Source organism: Amblyraja radiata, chromosome 1, assembly GCF_010909765.2.
Source record: "Amblyraja radiata isolate CabotCenter1 chromosome 1, sAmbRad1.1.pri, whole genome shotgun sequence".
NCBI lineage: Eukaryota > Metazoa > Chordata > Chondrichthyes > Rajiformes > Rajidae > Amblyraja > Amblyraja radiata.
Window position 1 is genome coordinate 78419711 of NC_045956.1, and position 27245 is coordinate 78446955.

The 27245-nt window shown below is 43.4% G+C and overlaps 1 protein-coding gene across 18 annotated transcripts in view; it reads right to left on the reverse strand.

Annotated features, from left to right (window-relative positions):
- col25a1 (collagen type XXV alpha 1 chain) overlaps positions 1 to 26898 on the reverse strand; it is a 654016-nt gene extending 627118 nt beyond the window's left edge. For 9 of the 18 annotated variants that reach the window (XM_033025370.1, XM_033025413.1, XM_033025394.1 and 6 more), the window contains exons 1-2: positions 26195 to 26896; positions 25489 to 25561 (exon numbers count right to left, since the gene is read on the reverse strand). In XM_033025370.1, the coding sequence (XP_032881261.1) occupies positions 25489 to 25561; positions 26195 to 26500 (379 nt within the window). In that variant the 5' untranslated portion in view covers positions 26501 to 26896. Of the gene's footprint in view, positions 1 to 25488; positions 25562 to 26194 lie in introns of all 18 variants that reach the window. The other 9 variants (XM_033025353.1, XM_033025321.1, XM_033025361.1 and 6 more) reach the window with 3 other exon arrangements.
- Between the last annotated feature and the right edge of the window lie 347 nt (positions 26899 to 27245).

Genomic DNA, 27245 nt, shown 5'->3' on the forward strand with positions numbered 1-27245 from the left:
CGCGAGCCAGCGAACGGGGCGCTCCCCTCCGGCGAGCCCCAGCGAGATACAGCATGGAAACAGGCCCTTCAGCCAACTGAGTGCACGGCAACCATTAATCAGTCATTAATACAAGTTCTATGTTATCCCACTTTTGCATCCACTTCCTCTACACAATGGTCAATTAACCTACAAACCCTCATGTCTTTGGGATTAAAGCAGAGCACCTGGAGGTAACCCAGGAAGTCACATGGAGAACATGCAAACTCTACACAGACAGCACCCAAGATCAAAATCGAGCCCAGGTCTCTGGTGTTGTTGGGATCATCTCTTCCAATGCAAAAGCAAAATGAAATAAACCCAGAAATTACATAAAATGCTCTGAAAATCAATCAGCATCTGTCGCGAGGGAAATTGTGTCAATCTTAGCATCTGATTAATTTTCATTTATTGCTAGTGGGATTGAACTGTCTTTAATTTGAATGCCTCAAATCAAATTGTACAACTGTGAATGAAATTCTTCCAAAGGATGTAAAATGGCAATAGGTATCCTTCAACCACTCTGGAAACAATTAAGGGGAAATGTTGCTGAATCTACATCCAAGATCAATGCCTAGGGGCAGAAGATATTGGAAAATAAGGTGGGTTGTAGTTCAAGGTGGGAAGGAAGCATGTCCAATTTCCCATCCCCTTGAATTAAAGAACACAGGCTGGTGTGCTTTAAAGAGCTGAGCTCTGATCTGTCCAATGTTCTGATACTAGCAGCACGGAGGCTGTTGAAGTATCGGTATTTCTTGGTGACATCTCTTCAGGGCATGAGACAGGTATTACAGTGAACATGCACTTGAGTGAGGCCGGTAGCTGCAATATAAGTGCAGCCGGAGACGCCACTCACTTCATTCCAAATTAAATCAGGCGTTCAAAGAAAATCTGACCGTCAAAATTTACCACTGTTGCAATGACCGAGGATAATCAAAGCAGAGATGTGGTAGTGTATTGGGTGTATCTAGATTCCGTTATGTGAGCTTGGTGGTCAAATTCCTGCAACAGGAGGCTAACATGATAAATTATCCCAAAACTGGATCTATAAATTTATGAGACTTCACCCCTGAAAGAACAGCATTTCTTTAATTGACTTCTTCAGAATAATCATGTTAATGTAAATGTTAATGTAAAGCACCAATGTATTTTATGCCTGTGCCACCTCCACTTTCTCTGTTTTACTGCAAGACATATTTTCAGTGGATAAAAAAAACTATTCCTGTACTGAACCAATGTGGTTTACCCTGGACAGGTGTTGGAAAGCATCCAACAGTTGTAGTCAGTAAAAAATATAGACATCAGAATAGCCCACAACGTTTATTTCTTAATTTCCTATTATGGAACATTTGGAATCGGCAGTCTGAAGGATTGAAAATTAGCTAGAAAAATTGTAGCATGCACAAATTGCATGGTGGAGCAGCGGTAGAGTTGCTGCTTTTCAGCGCTTGCAGCGCCGGAGACCTGGGTACGATCCAGACTACGGATGCTGTCTGTACGGAGTTTGTATGTTCTCCCCGTAATTGCGTGGGTTTTCTCCGAGAGCTTCGGTTTCCTCCCACACTCCAAAGATGTACAGGTATGTAGGTTAATTGGCTTGGTGTAAATGTAAATTGTCCCTAGTGTGCGTAGGATTGTGTTAATTAGCGGGAATCGCTGGTCGGTGCAGACTCGGTGGCCTGAAGGGCCTGTTTCCGCGTTGTATCTCTAAACTAAACTAAAATGCTATCCAGTGGGAAACTGTAACAGTAACAAATGTGTGCAGTATAGCAATGTTTATATACATCACTTGGTTACTGAACCTCTCTGATATGCACTAAATCTCTGATCGTTGCAACCATGGCCACTGTGCCAGTAGATTTGTTCCAAATTGCTTTCCTTTTAAATTTATTAAACTTAAAGAACACTCTATGATCTTTATTGGGTACTCAAAAAATAAAAACAGCTGTTATGTAATTTCAGAAAATAATCTGGTACGAAATTTTGGAAATTTGGTTTGAAAAACTATTTTACAAACTATTTTACAAAGCCAACATTTACCACAAGTATATTCTGTAAGTGTATTAAAAAAAAAGCACCTTTCCTGTATGCTGGAAATTGTTGGATCCATCCAAAGAGTTAATTTTCGCAGAGACTGCTTAATGTTCATCCTTCCCCACACCTCACATGTTACTCAAGTGTCCATCATCTACAATTCCTTGAGCCTCTGTGTCAACATTTCTCTTTCTCTTTAATGTTTGCTTTGTACCTGCAATGAAGGACGGTACATCAGTGCAGTAGTAGAGTTGGTGCCTTGCAGGTCTAGAGACCAGAGTTCGATCCTGACTAGGAGTTCTGTCCATACTGAGTTTATACGTTCTCCCTGTGACCGCATGAGTTTACTCCGGGTGCTCTGGTTTCTTCCCACACTCGAGAGAAGTAAGTTAATTGGCTTCGGCAAATTTTTAAATCGTCTCTTGTGTGTAGGATATGGTGTGATCACTGGTTGGCGTGGACTTGGTGACCGAAGGTCCCGTTTCCACCAATTTAAACTCTAATCTCTAAAGAATGTACTTATTAGAATTTAAGAATTTCAGTATAAATTCAATCAACTCAGTGCAGTTGTCTTTTACAAGATGCTACAATCAGACTGTCATTTAATGATGGGGTGGGGTGGAGAGGGAGTGAGGCAGGGATATTAAGCAGTCTCTGTAGTACATATTTACTCTTTTGATGGACCCGGCAAATTCCAGCATAAGTGAATTATACTTTTTTACATTGTTATAGAATGCAAAGCCTTCGCCTTGAATTTCCTGAGAAAGTGATGGTGATCCCAATTTCCTGAAACAACTGCAGACCATCTCGAGGAGATGTTCCCATGGCACTGTTTTGTTTAGTTTAGTGATAGGGCATAGAAACATGCGCTTTGGCCCACCAAATCTGCGCCAACTAGGGATCTCCCTAAACTAACACTATCCTGCACACAAGGAACAATCTAACAATTTTCACCAAAGCCAATTAACCTACAAACCTGTACTTCTTTGGAGTGCGGAAGGAAACTGGAGCTTGGGGAGCAAACCCATGCGGACACGGGGAGAACGTACAAACGCTGTACAGATAGCACTGAGTCAGGATTGAAAGTGGCTCTCTGGCGGTGTAAGGCAGCAACTTTATCGCTGCACCACAGTGTTTCCCTATCACCTGGAAATAAGTGGGGGTATTATTAGAATTGCTCTGTGCACTGTGGACAGCTTGATTGTATTCATGTACAATCCTTTCGTTGGATAGTTTGGTCGGTACGTAAACCAAAGCTTTTCACTGTACCTTGGTACACGTTACAATAATAAGCTAAACTAAAGTTTAGTGGGTTTTTTTGCGATTTGAGTTTTATGAATGATAAAATATTGATAATTATTGACAAAGCTGTTTATAATAATGCTACCAAATTCTCAATATTTGCGTGTGTGTGGTTTTCAAAACTCCATTTAACATTCTGAACACTGTCTTCATGGTTACATTGATGTTTTACGATTGCCGATGGCAAGAACTGATGCTGTTAAAAATTGTGATGGTGTTAAACCCCTGTCTCACGGAGCGAGTCCACCCACGAGTGATCCCGAGTTTAAAACAAATCAAACTCATGGTAATCACGTAGAATTAACGTAGCGGGAACTTCGGAACTCGTAACGCTAATGGCAGGTACTCAAGAAACTTGTTAACTCGTGAAAATCTTTCAACATGATGACAGATTTCCACGAGTCAAATTAACTCTTGAAGTAAATATTTTTAACTTTTAAACTCGATGTAAGAACGTAGTAGCCCGTGAGTTTACCGTAGGTGACTCGTTAGTCTACCGTGGGCACTCTTTAACTCAGCGGGACAGGCAGCATCTCTGGAGAGAAGGAATGGGTGACGGGATGACGTTTCCAAAATTCTGCTGCGTCTTTGTGTTATCCAGCACTGTGTGTTCACTTTTTGTCAACCAGCATCTGCCCTTTCTTGTGTATGACATTATTTGTATCCTTGGCAGTTGATTGTTGCTCCCTTCAGTTTCCCAGGGGGTCAGGACGGGTGTGGGGGGGGGGGGGGGGGGGGGGGGGGGGGGGGGGGGGGGGGGGGAGGTGGGAGATGCTGCCTAGTGACGATCTCATTGATCCAACGAGTTACGCTCTGTTTAAGGATTAATTTCTAAATAAGCCGCCAAATTCTCTTCATTCGCTGTTATATCCGAGAACTGCTCCAGATGAACTCCTGGATTTGATGTTTTTTCCTCCCGGGGGTAAAAGAAAAAACAAATGCACTTAAAGCACCAGGGGTGGGGTAGAGGCATACGACCAACGAACGGGGCAATATTATCCAGAATTAGTCAAATAAAACAAAATTGGAGTAGTGAATAATGGCACAGATTTGATAGGTGCAGGAAGGAACTGCATATGCTGGTTTAACCCGAAGATAAGCTCAAAAAGCTGGGGTAACTCAGTGGGACAGGCAGCATCTCTGGAGAAGAGGAATGGACGAGATTTCGGGTTGAGACCCTTCTTCAGACTGCAGTCTGCAGTCGCCTAGTCCATTTCTCCAGATATGTTGTCTGACCCGCTGAGTTACTCCAGCTTTTCGTGTCTCTCTACGGATTTGAGAGAGTGAGATTCACTGCCAGACATTGTCGGTATATTAAATGTAACAAAGTCGTTTCACATAACCGTAGACAAAGAAACAGCACTGTACCAATAGTCTGAAGATTGTAGCGGTATAGTAAAGACATCTCCGTTTTTGGTGCTACATGTATTTGTTCTTCACCCACCCCCCCCCTTATGCTGCATTCATTAATTTCTTGTCCCGTTGACTTTGATTGAAAGATGTTTGTCAAATTTATTGAAGCTACCAACTCTAGATGATTTTTGGTGTTTTACAAGACTTATGTTGCATTAGCTGAGATGAACATCGGAGGCCAATGACCTTGCAGGCTGCATGGATACAAAAGGAATGATTGTCACCTATTCAGAGGGAAAGTAAAGGGCCTGTCCCACTTGGCCGTCATTCGCGCGCCATTTACGCAACCTGCTAGCGTGTGGGTAGCGCGTGTGTAGCGTGGGACGGGCGCATAGAGTGGTGTGGAGGAGTGTGGACTTTGTTCTGCACAAAATCTTCGTGTGCCACCGGCCTGTCGCGTAACTGACGGCCAAAGTGGGACAGGCCCAAGACCCTCGCGCGGCACAACGTCTCACCTCCAACAGCAGCAGAAGCAGGCAAACGATCGCCGAGCTCACCCTGAGGCTCAAGGCCGTTGCAGATCGGGATCCACCCCCACCCCTACTCCCAGAGCGGAGCCAAGACGATTGGAGATAGACACAAAATGCAGGAGTAACTCAGCGGGACCGGCAGCATCTCTGGAGAGAAGCAATGGGTGACGTTTCGGGTCGAGGCCCTTTTTCAGACTGAAGAAGAGTCTCAACCCGAAACATCATCCATTCCTTCTCTCCAGAGATGCTGCCGGTCCCGCTGAGTTACTCCTGCATTTTGTGTCTATCTTCAAATTACGTCACGCGCTCCAGACGGTTGTGCGGACGCTTGATGACGCACTCGACCATCGCGCGTCAGTCACTACCGGCCTGTCGTGTAAATGACGGCCAAGTGGGACAAGAAATTATGGCCAAGAAGGCCCTTAAGAGGTGCAAATTGCCTAACTGCTGTAGGTCCCTGAGGGACAATATATTCTTGCATCAAACTCAGCATATGAGTTAGATGGAGCTCTTAAAGCTACCAGAGTCAGGGGATATGGTGAGAAGGTAGGAACGGGGTACTGATTGTGGATGATCAGCCATGATCATATTGAATGGCGGTGCTGGCCTGAAGGGCCAAATAGCCTAATCCTGCACCTGTTGTCTATTGTTTATTATGTTCCACATAGGTTTCCCAAGAAAAACCCACAGCTAACAAACCTCAGACTTGTAAGTTTAGCCAAGATTTCCAAAGCTATAAAACTACATAAATTGGTGACCAAAATGTAGAACATTAGGTGAAAGCAGTTTATTGAGGCAAAACCACTCTCAGTTATCAGTACATCCAGATGTTTGGTTCAACATAGAAGACCCATTCATTGGAAGCCAGCCAAATGACTTTCCTGAAGTGACCACATCAGGCCCTTTTTTGAAATTGGGAGAAAAGTGAATTGTAGAAATAGACAATATCCCCTATTGTAAATCTTGAAAAAGACTAGTTAAAAATATTCACAACTCAATTACATTTATCCCAGCCAGGGCAGAAAGTTCAAAGTATTTAAAGCATGTTCAGTCAGAAGGGATGAAATGTTTGTGCCACTGTAGAAACCAGCTATTATCTTTATTTATCGAACTGGAAAGAATATTATGCAGCAGTCAAAATAGTCACTGAAAGCACAACATCACTTAACACATGAGCTGGATCATCACTCGGCATTCTGGAATTTCCTTGTTTGAATCTAAATTAACTCATTTTGACATTTGAATATGCTGATGACAGATAAACATCTATGCGCAAAAAAAATCATCTCTGGTAAATCGGATTGTGGACCTTAGAATATTGGAGATACATTTAATGCTACTGAATGGCGATGAATATCTTGGCTATGTTCTTTTATCACTTAATAGTTAGTCAAAAAAAACATTTTGGTGATAAAACGTTCAACAGCAGAATATTTTTAAGCCATTTTCCAAGCTGGAGAAACAAGATACGGTGACCTCTCTCTTATTTTTAGAGTTTTCTATTCCTGTGAAGTGCACATAAATTTGGTGATTTTTTTTCAGTGTGACTTGGCTCAAAAAAGACCTATAACCTAATTCATTGGGTGACTTTGAAACAAATAAAAGTTATTCCTTGCTTGCAAGTTAAATAGGCCTGAGGATGTGCCATGATTAGGATTGAGATCCTGCTGGATTGTTTTTGGCTCCTGACTACTGGTTGAAGCACCAAATCTAACATGGAACAAGAGAACTGTAATTAACAGTAAACAGAAACTGCAAGCAGTCTGAAGCTCTAAATTGAAAACATAATCTTCAGTTCTATTCTTGCTTTGTTAAATTTGTTCACATTACATTTAGCTTAATGCTAGATTTATAAGAGTTGCAAGTGGACTTTGTCATCTTTTTAAAACGTTTTTGTCAAGGGTTTTCCATTGTTCTCCCCAGTTGCCGATAGAAATCATCACAAATGCGTAGCCAGAAACCATTAGGATCACAGAAGGATAGTACGGAATAGATACTGTTATAATCCTCAATATGGCTGAGATTTTGAATATAGGCCAGCCATCGATTTTCTGGCACCCTTGGTTCCAGAGCCTTTCTGGATTATCCAGTACCCACGGCCTCCAAGAGGAGTCCAACAGTACCAGAACGGTTTGCCTAGGCTGCCAGGAAGGCAAGATACCGGCCCACAAATTTGGCCTCGGAAGTCAGCTATGTGAACTGTTCTGCCAGCTCTGGACAGTTCCGGAGCCCCAGCCGCAGGGGGTAAATTTGACCCACGGGGAAGCCAAATGAGGTCAGGATTGGCTACCTCACCCGGCCTTGAGCCTCGTTTTTGAAGGGGACTTCTGAAGGGGATTTCAAGTGCGCTCTTGTAATTTTGTTTGGATTATATCAGGTGCTGGACCACCTATTGCTAGTAAATCAGTGATGGATCTGTACCTACCTTGTACTGCTTTACATGTACAGGTAGTGAATTAAGGAAATGGGGTGATGTATGCTCAAAGAAAAGATGTGGCATCCAGTAAAGTGAAGACACAATGAACTGCAAGTGCTGGTTTACAGAAACAAAAAATCGCAAAGCGCTGGAGTAACTCAGTGGATCAGGCATTGTCTCTGGAGTACATGGTTAGTCACCTAAGAAACTATTGGTTTGATCATTTGATTCCAGCCAGGTACTGGAAAGGATCATGTGATCTGCACCATGTGGTTCACCTGGAAGTAAAGGAATGATTAGTGAACTTGAGCATGACTTCCAAAAAGGACTATCAACCTGATCAAGTGGTGACATTCTGCGAATAGACACAACCAGTGATGGAGAAACAACCTCATCCCAGATATCTCCAAACAGGTTCTTACAGGATGGACTTAACATATGGCTATTAGACAATCCAAGAGTAGCTTCCAGCTACGTCTCACCATCTGCTAGCTTAATAGCCATATCAGAATCAGACCAACTATTAAACTGCATGAGTTGATGAAAATCAATGAAATATTCCAATTCCACTTTGTATTCCTTTTTTCTGGAACCTTTGTTTCCCCATAATAAACAGCCTCTATCCTTCTACTGGAAGTACTCCCCCTCACTCCCCCTGTGACACACTGGTCAATCTTGGGAATACCTTCAGCAACAGACTGCAGTACAGAACACCGCAGGAGATCCTTTATCCCTGTGGCTATCAAACTGTACAACTCAATTTCCCTCCTGGGATAAATAAAGTTCTATCGTATCGTATCGCTACAGACTGAGCTGATATTTTGCAAGCATGTAAGGGACAAAGAGAAGACACCAATCTCACCGTCACTGGCATTCTGCACTGAATCCTGGTTTGGCAACACAGGAGAAACTATCCAACTGACAAGCCGAAATGAGGAGCAGCAAACCAAAGCAATATTGAATGTGCAGATATTGGACCTGAGAAATATGGAAACTGCAGGTTATAAGGAAGATTGCATAAGGAAGTGAGCAGGTAAACTTGAAAAACTTGAATAGTCTCAATTATTTATTTTCTATGGGGTTTACTGTCTATTGTGTGGTTCCTTGTAATTAATTGTGCATATTTGTTTAAATAGAATTTTCAAAGATGCAACCTATTGGTAGGATAATGGCATAATTTATTCCATATGCATTTTTCAGGCCATGATAAATACTGTATATCTGCATGGTTAACAGAAGATAGCATCAATGTCAGAAACTGCACGTCACAGAAATATGCAGTCTAGTTATATTACATTTGCTGTAAATATATTGGTTTTGATAACGTTGTCTCCTTTCTTCTTGACTGCTTGCACCCAAGGACAGAAATATAATGGGTTGTCTTAAAGGTCAATTAAATATCAGGCATTTGTTTCAGCCTCTGTCCAAATTTCTGCAGTGAAAGAGATTTAGTTACCTGAGGGTTTCAACTTCTAACAATCACAAGTCTACACTGTCATTCTCTCTCAATCTGACAGAATGACCGGGCCACTGAAATAATTTTTCGATGTTATTTTGCGTGCTTTGTCATAGTTATTGAGGCCCTGAGCCATTTCAAAAGATATGAATCGAGGTCTTGAACTTGACAGTTCACCTCCAGCAACCATCACATTCCATTAGACTGGATCCAACTGATTCTAGATGCATTCAATGATTTTGAGTGTGCTGCTGAGAAAGTTCCCTTTTTAGTGGAAAGATTATGTGGAACGATATTTGCTTTCATTTTAGAGTGGTCCTTCACACATTCATACTGACATGGTTTGGAGGAACAGTGCTTTGAGGTTGAGAGCTTGGGTATGGCCTGCCCCTCAAGTGGTAGTAGTGGTCAGAACTAGCATTGCTGAAAATTGCTGGGTGAACCCATCCACTAAATGCAATATCTAATCAAAACATGAAAACATAGAAAATAGGTGCAGAGGTAGGCCATTCAACCCTTCGAGCCAGCACCGCCATTCAATATGATCATGGCTGATCATTCAGAATCAGTACCCCGTTCCTGCTTTCTCCCCATATCCCTTGAACCCCTAGAGCTATATCCAACTCTCTCTTGAATACATTCAGTGAATTGTCCTCCACTGCCATCTGTGGCAGAGAATTTCATGGATTCACAACTTTCAGTGTGAAAACGTTTTTCCTCATCTCAATCCTAAATGGCCTACCCCTGGTTCTGGAATCCCCCAACATCGGGACCATTTTTCCTTCATCTAGTCTGTCCAATCCCTTAAGAATTGTATATGTTTCTATTAAAAAAACAATCTCAACCTTCTAAATTCCAGTAAATACAAGCCCAGTTGATCCATTCTTTCATCATATGTCAGTCTCACCATCCCGGAAACTAACCTGGTGAACGTACGCTGCACTCCCTCAATAGCAATAATGTCCTTCCACAAACTAGGAGACCAAAACAGCACATAATACTCCAGGTGCGATCTCACCAGGCCTTGTACAACTGCAGTAGGACCTCCTTGCTCCTGTACTGGTTAAAACAAACTGGTTCAGGAATCTCTGATCGGATGATAGGCTTGAGTGTCGAGGGGGCAGCAGCATTGTGACTAACAGGAATGCCTCAGAGGGAGAATCATTCTCCTGCAGTGACAAATAACTAGTTGTAAATGCTGTAATGGAATTAATTGGCAACTTTCAAAAATTGACCTTCCCAAAAATATACTTTATTCATCATAATATGTACAGGATATACAATTGGCACATGCATTTTTCTATGTTCATTTTAATATCGGGTCAATACATTCTCATACAATGTTGTTTATCTTCCTCCTTTAATGTAAAACCCATGGAGTATTTGAGAGGCTGTTACTCAGTACCCAGCCTCCAGTGGTAGGAGGACATTAGGCCATGTTCCTTCCTTACAAATCATTTGAATGCACATACCTGGATTGCATCCTGGAATGCGTCTCTTGCAGATATCTCCCCACACTGGCAGAGCAACAAGTCTTCCTTTTGGACAGACCAAAGTTAACTGAGTTGATGATCTACCTACCAGCAGTTTGTTTGTCTCAGTATGTATTTCTGGGTACAGTCCATAGTTAACAGAGTCCTCTGTCACTCGGCTGCTCCAGGCTATCTATGACAAGGACCATTAATCCTTTCAAACCCTTAACAAACATACAGTTCGTGATGAGGTGAACACTCGTCTCATTTGTACCACAGTCACCTTGAGGACAGCATAACGTGATAGTGATATTCTAGCAATGCAGGAAGGATTTGATGAGGAGGGTCCCTCTCACTGCCTGTCAAGCAAGGTCTTGGTGCTTGTTAGCGAGTTCTGGCATTGAGACATTTTGCCAAATGACTTTCACAACTACTCGGGGAACCACGCCACAGGATCCATTACATCCTTCTCCTGAAGAGCCTGCAGGATGTTCCACTGTCTGATTGTCCTGTGGTCCAAGGCCTGGTCCATCATTTGCAGTACCAGGGTCAGGTAGAATCTCACCACGTAGCAATGCCTGGTATTTGATGCTTCATTTCCAGGTACAGTTTGATGCGGCCATTTACAAATTGTCACCAGAATGAAGCAATTTTGGAAATGCATGGCATCTGGAGATCTGTGCATACATGATCTATCTGCATCTCCATGATAAACTAAGAATGTGGGCTCGGGTAACTTCCACGGCACAGGAGTGGGGTGTGAGCACATACAACAACACTGAGCATTTCGTGCTTGGTGACCAGGTCCGCAAGTGCTCGGTGGATGCAATTGAGGGGGGTTGGTTGGAAGATAAGGAGAGATGGGGCATGAAACATAGAAACATAGAAAATAGGTGCAGGAGTAGGCCATTCGGCCCTTCGAGCCTGCACCGCCATTCAATATGATTATGGCTGATCATCCAACTCAGTATCCCGTACCTGCCTTCTCTCCACACACCCTGATCCCCTTAGCCACAAGGGCCACATCTAACTCCCTCTTAAATGTAGCCAATGAACTGGCCTCAACTACCTTCTGTGGCAGAGAATTCCAGAGATTCACCACTCTCTGTGAAAAATGTTTTTCTCATCTCGGTCCTAAAATACTTCCCCCTTATCCCTAAACTGTGACCCCTTGTTCTGGACTTCCCCAACATCGGGAACAATCTTCCTACATCTTGCCTGTCCAACCCCTTAAGAATTTTGTAAGTTTCTATAAGATCCCCCCTCAATCTTCTAAATTCTAGCGAGTACAAGCAGAGTCTATCCAGTCTTTCTTCATATGAAAGTTCTGACATCCCAGGAATCAGTCTGGTGAACCTTCTCTGTATTCCCTCTATGGCAAGAATGTCTTCCTCAGATTAGGAGACCAAAACTGTACGCAATACTCCAGGTGTGGTCTAACCAAGACCATGTACAAATGCAGTAGAACCACCCTGCTCCTATACTCAAATCCTTTTGCTATGAATGCTAACATACCATTCACTTTCTTCACTGCCTGCTGCAGCTGCATGCCTACTTTCAATGACTGGTGTACCATGACACCCAGGTCTCGTTGCATCTCCCCTTTTCCTAATCGGCCACCATTCAGATAATGCGAAGCCAGAGGAAGGGGAAAAGGGGGCGAGATTGTGGGAGAATGGGTGTGCATTCAGGCTAGGCACAGGGGAGAGAAAGGGAATAAAGGTGTGTGTGCAGGGGACGAGGTACTTGAATTTGGTTTGTTACCTAATTTTATAAAATTTACCGTTCATATTGTTGGTTTGTAAGCTATGCCACAAGCAGAACACGAGGTGCTGGTTCCGCCAGTTTGCTAGCTTCCGAGTCCGTGTCCACTGCTGGGTCTCCTGGCTGCAAACCATTTTAATTTCCCCCTCCCATTCCCATATGGACTCTTCCGTCCTGGATCTCCTCCTTTGCCAGGGTGAGGTCACACGCAAACGAGAGGAACAGCACCTCATATTCCACTTGGGAGGCTTACTACCTAACAGTATTGAATTCTCCAATGTTAGGTAACTAATAAACCTTCCACACACTTCCCCCCCCTTCCCAGTGCTTACTGGAGGCACACCCATTGTTCCCACAATCCCACCCATTCCCCCCTTTCCCCTATCCTTTCTAGCCAGGGCCAGCCTTAGGAGGTGCGGGGTCCAATTGGGAACAATTTTGGTGAGCCCCAGGTTCCCAGCCAAGGTCGGTAGAATCATAGAAATACAAATAAATTCTATTATAGACTTTATATCTCTATGGTAGAATGGAAAGTAATCAAAATGTGCGCTTAAAAAGTGCCTGCGAGTTAATGGACCAAACAGATCGAAGCTACATTTTAATATAAAATTGCATACATGTAAGCCTTCAAGTAACAACAAAATGTGTAGATGACTTCTGAAAAGTACATAGTTACAATGTCACTTGTTTTAGTGACTGTGAAATGAAAAAAACGTGATTTAATTAACTAGATCCTGGCAAACCAATAACTATTGGGGAAAAAACGGTCCAGGCATTAAAATCTGGGCTTCAGTCCCATCCTACCCTTTGGGCTTCTACCCCATCCTAACTTAGGTAGGTAGGTGCGCGTGCGTGCGTGCGTGCGCGTGTGTGTGTTAGTTGGCTGTGCGTGATGTGTATGTGTTAGTTGTCTGTGCATTATGTGTGTGTGTGGGTGTGGGAGGGAACGAAAGAAGGGAAGGGAGGGAGAGAAAGGAGTGAGGGAAGTAGAGAAAGAAGGGAGTGGGGAAGGAGAGAAAGAAGGGAGCGGGGAAGGAGAGAAAGAAGGGAGGGAAGGAAGGAGAGAAAGAAGGGAGGGATGGAAGGAAAGAAGGGAAAAGAGAGAGAGGAAGGAGGGAGGGGAGGAGAGGAGGGAGGGAAGGAGAGAAGGGAGGGAGGGAAGGAGAGAAGGGAGGGAGCGAAGGGAATGTGAGAGAGGGGGGGGGGGGGGGGGATGAGGGCCAGCGGCGGGAGCGGATGACGGGGTCCGGATGAACGCATGTGAGCTGAGGCTGAGGTTTGTAAACGTTGCTCCAACCCCCGGCCCGGCCCTCCCTTTATTGTTCACCGCGTCTCCCCGGGGGGAGAGAGTGGTGGAGCCGGAGCTGTGTGCGTGAAGCATGGCGACTGGAGGGGCGGGAGCACTGCCCTGGGACCGCGAGGGACCTCCCCCTTCTCCATTCCCCCTCACACCCCCTCCTCGTCTACCCCTTTCTCCCCCTCCACCCGGGGTAGATCAATCCAAACCGAGAGTAGATTACTACAAAGATCCTAGAGCGGAGCTTTAGATTACTCAAGTTTGGGGCCCTCCTATGGCACTGGGCCCAATTGGGAGCAATCGGTCCAATCGGCTTAAGGCCGGCCCTGCTTCCAGCTATATCTGGCCTCACATTTCACCTCTTTTCTTATCACCTTCTCTCACAAACCTTTGAGCTTTCATCTCTGGCCTTTATCCAGTCGTCTGCCAATCAACCGTGCCCCCTCACCTGTATCCACCCCTTGCCTTTTCCAACTTCCTCTCCCCTACTACAATCAGCCTGAAGAAGAGTACTGACACAACACGTCACCTGCTCACGTCCTCCAGAGATGCTGCCTACCATGCTGAGTTATTGCAGCTTTTAGACGCAAAGTTGCTTCCTCAGTTCATGCCAAAAAATGACGAGGGGAATCATTATTTCTAAATTTCTTTGCAATATCACTAACTGGTCTCACAAAGGTAGTGTTCCTTCCTTGTTCACCAAAAGCTCATTATGACAATTATCGTAGAATTTGCTGTGGCATTGCAGACAACTCTTGTTGCTCAATAATCACACGTGACCTCACTTGTTTTAATTCTACCCATTTCAAGTACAATCTGAGACAAACAGGAAAAATGGTCACACAGGAAAAATAAGTCAATTAGACACACCCAGCATAACAGCGGACTAACAAAACATTCCCAAAACTTAGCATTAATATACAGGTCTTCGATATAACAAGGTTTCTAGGAATAAAGAAATCAACCATGTGCCCTCCTATATTGTGAGTACTGGGTTCTTACATCATCAGCACATAATATAATAAAATATTAAACAGTCATGACTATTAAAAATTAAATTGTATTCCGAAGTGTCACCTTCCTTGTTATTTTGATTATTTGTCTCATTTAACTATGGTGCCTGTTTATCTTAATTGCCATTATTAATTATTTAACTTCCCAAATTTAAAAAAAAAGTGGTGCTAAACCATAGGCCAAATGAACAAGTTAACCAAGATTTCATTAGATTGGCTATGAATAATTTATGGTTCGTGGATCTGGAAAATATTTCATAGCTGCATAGCATATACTAAATCCGGATTTGAAGCCATTTTCTGTCTCAAACTCAAGACCAGCTTCATCGGATTAGCACCAACATTCCTATTAAAAGCTCTTACAAATAAAGCGATATTCAATGGCACCATAAAGAGTTCTTAACAGTAATACAAAATCTTGTTACAATTAACAATGTTATTATGATACTGATTTACCTCCCACGGGTGTGTTTATATTAGAGGGGGTTCATCTGGATTTGTTATGTTCATTAATTCCCTTAGAATAATGTGGTGCGATCCTACTGAATTTTTGAAATTTAGCTGAAATTACATGAATGAATTATGGTATTTAAACAATTAATTATGATCAGAACCATTCAGGTTTGCCAACTCTATCCAGTCCCAAAGGCTCCAGTGGAGGAACTGAAACAGAGTGGTGTCGTTCTGAGGTTAAATCAAACTTGCGTCATTACACTGTCAGTACATTTGTTTTCTTTATTATAAAAAATTCTTGGTAAATGCCTGATGGTTCAACACAATTTGTTATTCTCTCTGTTAATTAACAATTGTTATTAATTGCATTCTACTTTCCCACACCAGCCATCTCAAAATGTGTTTAAAACAAATGAAACAGACCGGTAGTGTTAAAGGACAATGATGTTTATGGCAATGCAACATCATGGTACTAAAGATAGTATAGTTTAATATATAGCACAACACAGTACAGTAACGTACAGTGCAGCATAACAAAGGAGGCTTGTGAGAATTCAAAGAAAGGTGAAAGGTCTGGTTAGTCATCTCCTCAAGATGATATCATACATTCCACTGCATGAGTTACAAGCAATAGCCCAAGTTGCAGTGTTCTCGACATACTGTGAGCATACTTAGCCGAAGTTTTCGGCTGGAGAGAATAGTGCGCCGAGCTTCTAAGATCATCGGTTGCAGCAGACTTCCCTCAGTGACATCACTTTACTCAACAAGACTCACCAGAAAGGCCAAAAAAATCATAGCAGACCACTTTCACCCGGCACATTACCTCTTTAATCTCCTCCCATCAGGAAGGAGATATAGAAGCATTAAAAGTAAAACATCTCGCTTCAAAGACAGCGCCTACCTCCAAGCCATCAGATATTTGAATTTGCACTAATCACTTTGCACTTTCTTTTGCACTTGCACTTACGCTTAACATGACGCTGCTGGGCACTGTCCTTCCTGTATATATTGTCCTTCGTATGGTATTGTCTGTATTATTTATTGTGGTGTATGTGGTGGTTGTATTGCACTGTATTGTATCTGTCTGAGAGCGAACCAAGACACATTCCTATCAACTTGTTGACATGGCAATAAATTTCTTGAATCTTGAATCTCTTGAAGTATGGTTACACTGATTCTCTACTTTCTATGGAGCCAGTATGTGAGCCACTATTGCATACCTGAAGATCATGGGATATGGATTTCATGCAATAGTCTGAGGAAGCCCACTATGCCTTTCTCTGCCAATAAGCAGGTGGGCTAAATTATGGACACAATCAAGTGCTTATTCTCAATCTAAGATGGCAAGATGTTGCCAGAGCACTATGGGGGAATATTGGTTGAACACCAGAAATTATGGTTCGGATCATGTTTGTAACTAACGTTAACTCATGCCACTTTGGCTAATGCAGACAGTGCATGAAATATGTGTGGCTGGCACATTTTCAAGCAATGTGAACCATTTACAGAATGCACCGACAACTGACAGCACCTCCTAGATTTCGACATCGAAGCAGAATGATGAAACTATATAAAAACATCACCTGGTCTGAACAAGGGGCGCCACATGAAGGCTGCCTCTGCCTGCAGTCTGTCCGTTTTTTCCATCTTTTTTTAATTTTTAATTTTGTTTAAAAGTATGTTGAGGAGGTTTCTTTAGTTTTTCTATGTGGGGGGGGGGGGGTTGGGTAAGGGTGAAACCATCTCCCAGTTGCCTCCTGGCGAGGATGCGACTATTCTCCGAGTCGTGTCCTTGCCCCTTCCTCGCGGCCTACCAACTGGATTGGCGCGGCCTTTCCTGCCGGGGACCAGACCAGAGTTCCAGCAGCGGTGGCGCAGCACTGGATTCACCGCGGAGCGGGCGATGCCTCACCTGGGATCGCCGTTTGAAGCTCTGGAGTGCTGGGCCTGCTATAACAACATCGCGGGGCTGTGGTTTGAAGAGCTTCCAGCGGGTGGCGCTGACCTCAACATCACGGTGCCCTGGGGCCCTTTGCTGAGGGCCGCCAGTGTGGGACTCCACTCGACGCGGCCTGTGGACTTCGGGAGCTGCGGAGGGCTCGGGAGGCCCTGACCACAGGTGTACATCAAAAAACATCAAAGAGGAGGATGACTGAACTTTGGGCCTTCCCTTACAGTAGGAAACTTTGATTCCGCTCTGCAGGGGATGTTTATGTTCAAATACTATCGTGTTTTGTTCTTTTTTTATTCGTATGGCTGTATGGTGACCCCAAATTTCACTGCACCAATTGGTGCATGTGACAATAAATGTCTCTTGAATCTTGAATCTTGACCAGCTTGTATTGGAGCCTACCAGGGAGAAGGCAATTCTGGATTTAGTGTTATGTAATGAACCGGATTTGATAAAGGATCTCGAGGTTAATGAGCCTTTAGGAGGCAGTGACCATAACATGGTCAGGTTTAATCTACAATTGGAGAGGGAGAAGAGTAGATCGGAGGTGTCAGTGTTGCAGTTGAATAAAGGGGACTATGGGGCCATGAGGGAGGAGCTGGCCAAAGTTGACTGGAAAGATACACTAGCAGGGATGACAGTGGAACAAAAATGGCAGGTGTTTCTAGGAATAATACAGAAGGTGCAGGATCAGTTAATTCCTAGGAGGAAGAAGGATTCCAAGGGGAGAAAGGGACGACCATGGCTGACAAGGGATGTCAGGGACAGTATAAAAATTAAAGCGAAGAAGTACAACGTAGCAAAGATGAGCAGGAAGCAAGAGAATTGGGTAATTTTTAAAGAACAACAGAAAATAACCAAAAAGACAATACGGGGAGAAAAGATGAGGTACGAAGGTAAGCTAGCCAAGAATATAAAGCAGGATAGTAAAAGCTTCTTTAGGTATGTGAAGAGGAATGAATTAGTTAAGACCAAAGTTGGACCCTTGAAGACCGAAAAAGGTGAATTTATTATGGGGAACAAGGAAATGGCAGAGAAACCTCCTCCTAGGAGTTGAACAGGTACTTTGGATCTGTCTTCACTAAGGAGGACACAAACAATCTTCCTGATATAGTAGTGGCCAGAGGATGTGGGGTGACAGAGGAACTGAAGGAAATGCACACTAGGCAGGAAATAGTGTTGGATAGACTGATGGGACTGAAGGCTGATAAATCCCCAGGGCCTGATGGTCTGCATCCCAGGGTACTTAAGGAAGTGGCTCTAGAAATCGTGGATGCATTGGTGATAATTTCCCAACGTCCTTTAGACTCAGGATCAGTTCCTGTGGATTGGAGGGTAGCTAATGTTATCCCACTTTGTAAGAAAGGTAGGAGAGAGAAAACAGGGAATTATAGACCAGTTAGCCTGACATCGGTGATGGGGAAGATGCTGGAGTAGGTGCAGGAGTAGGCCATTCGGCCCTTCGAGCAGCACCGCCATTCAATGTGATCATGGCTGATCATCCACAATCAGTACCCTGTTCCTGCCTTCTCCCCATATCCCCGGACTCCACTATCTTTAAGAGCCCTATCTAGCTCTCTCTTGAAAGTATCCAAAGAACCAGCCTCCACCGCCCTCTGAGGCAGAGAATTCCACAGATATAGTCTTGCCAGCATCATCCACTCCTCAAGTATTTAACAGACCTATTTAGAGTAGCACATGAATTTGCAGGAAATAAACGGAAATTTACCAGATGCAGGTTGAGGGGATGAATTTAACGACATCATGTTTGGCACAAACATTATGGGCCAAATGGCCTAATCCTATGCTGTACTGTTCCAACCCTCATATCCCTCTGAAGAATAAAAATGAATTTGTATTTTCAATATCAAACAGTGAACGTTATAGCATCTAAAGTTCAGCTTATGGAAAAGTTGTGATTACTATGCCATAAATTCCAGGCTTTTGATGAAACTCTTCAATTTTTACGCCTCCACTATGACCATACCAAGGAAATATATCAAAGATCACAACATCTTTAAACATGTTAGCAACAAATCAGGTTTTCTCTGATGTCAATTATCTGTAATTCTTCTAATAAGTTCTATGAACCTAGTAATTAAGACCATTTTGGGAGGTGCTTTAATCACAATTACAACTAGTAAGTGTAGTTAAATGTTTATTTTCAGATTTTTAGAATACGTCTCAAACACACATTAACAGTTATTTTTCCAACAAAATACTTTCCACAACATGAATCAAACCACACTAAGCTGCCATTCTAAAAAGTAAGAAATATTTTGAAAACATTCTGCAGCACTACCTGATTGTGTTAGTTGATTAACTTATGTTTGATGTGTAGGAAGGAACTGCAGATGCTGGTTTAAACCGAAGATAGACAAAAAAAGCTGGAGTAACTCAGCGGGACAGGCAGCATCTCTGGAGAGAAAGAATGAGTGACGTTTCGGTTCGAGACCCTTCATCAGACTTCAGACTTCAAACATGTTTAACGAGTGCTGCATGTTTGGTGATGGGTAAACGAGTTTCAGCAGGAACCTGGAGTGAAATATCACTTCTTAAATGAAGGGAAATCTGAAATGTTAATTGTGGCCAAAAGCTAAATTTGCAGACATCATATTCTAAAGATCTACCTTAGAATTGCCTAACCATTTTTTATGGGCACATTTAGTTTGATGCAATAAATTTTTATGCTGCATTAGTTCAGCAGAAGGACATTTCTCTTCATCCTTGCTTTTGTCATTATCACATAATGCTCGCTTTTGAGACCATTTAACTACATTAGTGAAGCTGTCCTGGCTCATTAACACTTGATAATGGGCACGGTTATTGCAGGAGGCACAAGAGACCACAGTTGCTGGAATCATGAGCAAAAAAACAAACTACTGGAGGTACTCAGCAGGTCAGGCAGCATCTGTTGAGAGACATAGACTGATGACTGATAACTATTGCAGTTTCTGTCAGCACACTGCAACCTTGGTTTGATAGCTGATCTATGTCACTCATTGTAAGGAATCCTGACAGAACACTACAAATATCCCAGATAATAATAATTGGCTTACCAGTAGAACATAACAAATGACCCACTGCAATCAGTTAGCAAGTTGCATACACACGCACACCCTCCAATAGGCAATGGAGACTTTTTAATTGGTTCTTTGGATGTGAGTAACATTGCCATAGTACCCTATTGGTGAAGAGGATCTGGAGAAGAGCATCACTCTCAGACAAATGCATGCTTTGATAGGGAGATCACTTCTGTGCCTTCCTGGACCCCGGCTGGTATTACAATCTCAGTCACAGAGGCCAACGTCAGAATGTCCTTCAGAAGGGTGAATGCTTGGAAAGTGTTTGGACATGATGGTATACCCAGCTGTGTTCTTAAAACTTGTGCAGACTAACTTGCTGAAGTTTTGCAGACATCATCAACCTCTCATTACTGAGGCCTGAGGTACCCACCTGTTTTAAAAGGGCATCAATTAGAGCACAAGGACCCAAGAATGTGCCTCAATGACTACTGACCAGTCGCACTAACGTCCAAGGTGATGAAATGCTTTGAGATGTTGGTTATGGCGCATATCAACTCAACAATAACCTGGAACAACTGCAATTTACCAACCGCCACAACAAATCAATGGGGAATGCAATCTCACTAGCTTTCCACTCTGCACTGGGACACTTGGACAATAAAAACACAGACGTCAGACTGTTGTTCAAAGACTACATCTCGACGTTTAACAGAGTAATTCCTTCCAAACTATTTACCAAGCTCACGGAACTGGGTCTCTGTGTATCCCTCTGTAACTGGGTCCTTGACTTCATCATCAGCAAAACACAATCAGTATGAATTGTCAGCAACGCTTCCTGCTTATATCAGCACAGGAGAACCTCAAGGCTGTGCTCACCCCCTGCTCTTCTCACTTTATACTGATGACTCATGTGGCCTGACACAGTGCAAACTCCATCTTCAAATTTGCCGACGACAGCACCATTGTTGATGAATTACAGATGGTGATGACTCATAGTATAGGAGGGAGATTGATCGACTGATCAAATCCTGCCAGAACATCAACCTTGCTCACAATATTAGTAAAAATTAGGAACTGATTATTGACTTAGGAAGAGGAAGGTCGAGAATCCACAAACCTGTCTTCATCAACAGGATGGCAGTGAAGAGGGTCAAAACCTTCATATTCCTGGACATGTATATCTCTGAAGAACTATCCTGTACCCAGAACATTGATGCAATCATAAAGAAGCCCATCACGCCTCTGCTTCCTTAGAGGATTGAGGAGATTTGGTATGTCAACAAATAATCCCTTGAACTTCTACAGGAGTACAGTAGAGAGCATATTGACTAGTTGGCAACTCAAACATCCAGGAAGGAAGAAGATTGCAAAAAATGGTGATCACTGCCCAGTCCCTCGCAGGTACTGACCTCCCCCACCAGCTGAAGGTTCTACAGTAGTTGCATTTTCAAAAGGTCAGCTAACATCATTAGAGACCCACACCACCCCGGCCAGACTCTCATTTCACTCTGTCATGGGAATTAAGTTATTGAAGCCTGAAAACTGTATTGTCCAGGTTCAGCAGCAGCTTCTTCCCTACAACCATATTGCTATAAAATACTCCAACCTACAAATAAGCTCTGAATGACATAGACATGGTTATAATCGAAGGTAGACACAAAATGCTGGAGTAACAGCGGGTGAGGCAGCATCTCTGGAGAGAAGGAATGGGTGACGTTTTGGATCAAGGCCCTTCTTCAGACTGAATTACTCCAGCATTTTGTGTCTACCTTCTATTTAAACCAGCATCTGCAGTTCTTTCTTAGACATGGTTCTAATGGTATTTACAGAGTACTATGTTTACATACAGTATCTGTTGTGCTGCTGTGAGTGAGAATTTCATTGAGATATTCCAAACAGCTCTGCAACGGTGGACATTGAACTTCCTAAAACACAGTTCTACACGGTACCTAACAGTGCACAGTTTCAATGTTGCTCATGGGATTTCATTAGTTTCATCCTAAAACTATAAAGCCCAGATTAACAGCATCTACAGTATAACAAATGTAAATGAGTACAATAGATTTCATCCATATCAGGCAGGCACAAAGTTTTAAAACAATGTATAATGTTTATTTTAATTGGCAACATATCACTAATAAGCATCTGCTATTCAGAGAATGTGCAGACTGATTGCTGAGGAACATTAATCACCAGACTCCAACAGACAAGTTATTACCGTAGGCAAGTTCTAAAGCTGGTTCTAAATTATTTAGCAAGAGCTCGACATAACTGGCAGCTAGTAAGTCAAAAGTAGAAATAATTCTGTGAATAAGCTAAGCATTTAGTCCATTCCTGCAGAATTGGTTACCTTGGCTACTGGCAGAACTTTAAGGTGTGAGGGGCAAAGTTTAAAGGAGATGTGCAGGGAAACTTGTGTTTTTACAGAGAGGGTGGTGGAATCTGGAACACGCTGCCAGGGTTGGTGGTTGAGGCAGATGCTTTGGATAGGCACATCGATATGCACAGGATTGGGGGGGATGTGGATTATGCGCAGGGAGGTAAGAGATAGTCTTGGCATCATGTTCGGCACAGACATTGTGGGGTGAAGGGCATGTACTGTTCCATGTGGATTTCAGAATACACAGATTTCAGAATGACAGCTGCCTTAATGCCCATTCCTAATCTGTTTGTAAATAGTAACTGCATCCGGTGGCAAACTGATGTCAATATCAACAGGTAATGTTTCAGTCTTCTAATAGAAGAATGTCTATTCATACATTTTTCATGCACAAAGTAAACTGGTCAATGTTCTGCTTTCTACACTTTAACTTTGTTAAATCCCGGTTTTATACTATGTCAGTATTGAATTGAGGAATATAAAACACCATACTTCATTCATAGACTGATGGCCAACAGTAACGTAAAATAAAACATTGGATACTCCTCATTTTGTTATCCTTTGTGTTTATTATTTTCAATTTGACTATATTCATTAATAGGACTCCATAACCCATTACTGTAGTTGCTATCTGAACTAGCTTTACCCATTCAGCAACTCCACTTGTTAAATTGATGTTAGAATGTATTAACAAATTCAGAGTTAATACTCCTTTATGATGATGTTCAAAGCTGGCTGAAAAACATGATTCACATCAGAGTGCATGTACTCTAATTTTATTTTCTATTCACTTATGTAAATACACTGCACAAGCCATGCTGGTAATTTGACATTGCTCGATCTATGAACAACATACGGGTTGACCTTAGTGTGAATAATAACATTTTTTGCATTCGATTGGACACAACTTGATCTGAAATGAAATCCCTCACTGTAAGTTGAGAGCCTGCAGTAAATAATAGTAATCATATGGAAAAATTAGTGGCTTCCACAGCTGCTTTTAAGCTGACTGCTTTTCACTGAAGAGAACTCATTTGTAGTATTGACGTGACATGATTACAATGGACATTGTGCTGTACACTCATTGTGTCCCTCATTTGTGCTTTGATAAAAACAAATGTAATTAAATTAAAACTAACAGACCAATCCATAAAACACAGTGCAGATACAAAGAAAAGGTTTATAAAATGACAAGGAGCATAGGTGAATGATCACCATGTCTTTGCCAGAATAGGAGAGTCTAAAGCAAGAGAATGTAGGTTTAAGGTGAGGGAGGAAAGATTTAAAGCAAACCTGAGGGCATGCTTTTCACACACTGGGTTGTGGGTACTTGGAACATGCTGCCAGAGGAGCTGATTGAGTACAAACAGTTACATCATTTTAAAAGACATTTGGACAGGTACATCAAAAGGAATCAATACAGACCAAACAAGGCAAATTGGATTAGCTCAAGTTGACACCTTGGATGGCAGGGATGAATTTGGTTGACTTGCCTGTTTCCATGATGTATGGCTCTATGACATTAAACGCATACTATACAGGATATATGTAACAGATTGATATACACAAAGAAAATATTGGGGAGAGCCACTGAAATAAATTAAAAAATGAAAGGCAAGATGTGTTTGTGACATGAAGGTGACATGTTTGTGACTTATTCTTGCTTGTTCAAATGTATTTACAATTGTCCTTAAGTTTGCCCCATTATCACAGCAAGCAATGTGGCCGGATTTGATGTCCTATTACAGTAAAGGGATGCAAGTCCTGCACAAACGTGATTGGCCAAAAGGCCTTTTCCTGTGCCGCTCTGCCTAGATTGAAAATTGCAGTGGAAGATATGGTGGAAAAATCGGTCACAGCAGGCAACAATTGTTACTTGATACCGCAGTCAGTGCACTGCTGTGGCATCGGGACATCAAGGTCGCAGGGAAGAATAGCACGGAAACGTATACCTGGAGGTCAATAGTTCACAACAATGTAAAGTGGAAGTGAACGTCTGACTTGTATTTGAGAGGGAGGAGTGTGATGATGGTAGGACTGAAAGGAAAGGTGGAGAAATAATACTAGGATAACAATGTCAGAGCATAGGAGCAGGAAAGGAAGAAGTTTGGTTGTTCAAGGTCCAATGACTAATAAATGTTGGTCTTATGGAGGAGATCGGTTCAAAGCAACTTGAAATTTGTTTGTGACAGGGGACAGCCAGGCAAACGGAAGATAATTGACTAGAGCAGGGATTCCCAACCTTTTTCGTCCCGTTTACCCCTGGCAACTTTAATAGCACATAACAACGTTATTTCACTTATTTATGAATAACTAATGAACAGATACCGGTATACCAGAACCAAACACCGTCAGTCAATGAGAAAAAATATGTACAAATCCAGAATCAACAAATTTACCCCCTGGGTAGGCGAAATTTACTCTCTGGGGGTAAATTTACCCCAGGTTGGGAACCCTTGGACCCTTGGAGAAAGTGAGGAACTATTTGTGACAGATGAAATTTACTGGTGAGGGGGTAAACGCTAATAATGGGGCTTGAGTCCAGGACCATGGAAAAGCAAGGACAACACTGAGCAATGTCCGATGGTGCCGGGTGTGTTCCACTCAATTTTGCTAATGCATTTTCACTTCCAGCCCCCGAGGCGAAGATGACCATAGACAAGGGTAGGAGAGAATCTGGATTCTACTGCTATCAGATATCAACGACTGATGCGAGGAAGTGAGAGAATTATAAGGCGATTCATTCGGACTGATTGGATCCTACAATTGGATCGTACAATCAGACTTGTTTTATTAGCCACGCTGTTTTTCAACAACAGCTTCAAGTTCAATTCAAGTTACTGTTGATTACTTTTAATGTATTTCACGACTTTCCTCTCTCTCCGAGATTCAAAGTAATAAACGGTGTGGAGAGCGAGGTGGCGTGAGTGTGTTCCCTTGATTCCGGCAGCAGCGGGTCGCAGGTAATAACTGTTTTACGTGAGTCACAACAGGTAACAAGTTTAACAGCAAAATCCGCCTACCTGCAGGACAGTTACACTCGGCGGATGCCTCCCTGGCGCTCCGGCGTCTCGCTTCGCCTTCGTGGAATCTCGGCTGCGAGAAAGGAGAGAATGTAACGACTGCATTTCACCTAGTTTCTCTTCTTGCAATAAGGTGACCGGGACCGCTGCGGGCGGCCATGCATCTCACACTGGGCGCTGAAACTAGTTGGGAGCATGCACTGGGAAATGTGAAGGAAGGAACTGCAGATGCATGATTACGCTGTGTACAGCAGTCCTCACCGCCCAGAGGAAAGTGCAAGCGAGTTTCAATTTGCAGTGTACTTTGCTTCTCTTTTTGCTGTGAGCATCGCACACCTTCACGAGTTATAGTAGAATCAGGCCATTCGCCCATCGAGACCACTCCGCCATTCAATCAGGGCTGATCTCTGCCTTCTAAACCCATTTTCCTGCCTTCTCCCCATAACCCTTGACACCCGTTCTAATCAAGAATTTGACTATCTCTGCCTTAAACATAACCGCCTTTCTAAATGCCCTTTAATTCCGAGGTTATGATATCTGGTTCTAGACTCCCCCACCAGTGGAAATCTCCTTTCCACATACACTCTATCTAAGCCTTTCATAGACAGAGTGAATGTGGAAAGGATGTTTCCACTGGTGGGTGAACCACTGAAGAAGCGGTGCAGGCAGGGCGGTGTTATGTGGGATGGGGAGCTTACGCCGCTACCTGGCTCAGGAGCTGATCCACTCTCTCCTGGACGAGCACTCGCAGCCGATCCGCTGTTGAACTCGGGCTGAGAGGAGGCAGCAAGACATCTCCCTTCACGCTTTCCAGGTCGAGGATCCGCTCTTCTAGCTGCGAAGTTTTCACGCTGAGGCAAATGCAGAAAGCCACCGAGCCCAGCGACAGCACAGACCACAGGACGCTGGGCAGAGTCCAGCACATCCCCCCGAGTGCCGGCGCCCGGCTCCGCGCCGTCCCGGCTGCTTCAACCTGCCGCTTGCAACCCCTCTCCGTGGACGCTTTCGGCATGATCGGTATTGCCGCCAGCTCCCAGCCCAGCCCCTGAGACAGTGCAAGGAGGTGGAATCAGCACCGGTAGATGCTCGCCAGGAGAGCAATGCAATAGCAATGCACAGTATAGAGAGAACTTGCTCCCTCTGTCTGTCTCTCTGGTTGTTCAGCTGGGCTTTCACTTGCAGCTTCAGTGTTCAGTCAATGGACCTGTTGCTGTGGCCGCTACTACCTGTGGCTCCTGGAACTGAGTGAGGATGGCGAGTCTCCTTTCAGCTCAGCGACTGACTGACTGACTCACTCACTCACTCACTCTCTCTCTCTCTCTCTCTCTCTGCGCCTTGCCAGCGATCCGATATGCTGGACTAGTTTGCCGCGTACCGACCACAGACGGTAAATACGGCTCCAGTCCCTGGCAGCACGCTGATTAGCATAATTCTGTTTAGATATTCAAGCAGACCTCCCCCCCTCTCCCGCGGCTGTCCGGCCTGTGCGGGGAGCAGCGCCCCGCACTGTGCTGCCCTGGGTGCGACAGCTCGGCGCAAAGACAAGCCGATGCTCAGGGGCACAGTGCGAGTGGTCAGAGAGGACAATTTGTAAACGGTCGTAGTTACATTGAAAATCTACCCCGGCATGTAGTGAACTCCAAGATTGACGAAAATCTAGCCTAGTGCCCCAAAACAGAAAGCTTTTGAAATATCGTGTTCCTTTCTGGTTTACAGCAACGATATGGATGGAGGTTTACCAGAATGCTGCCAGAATC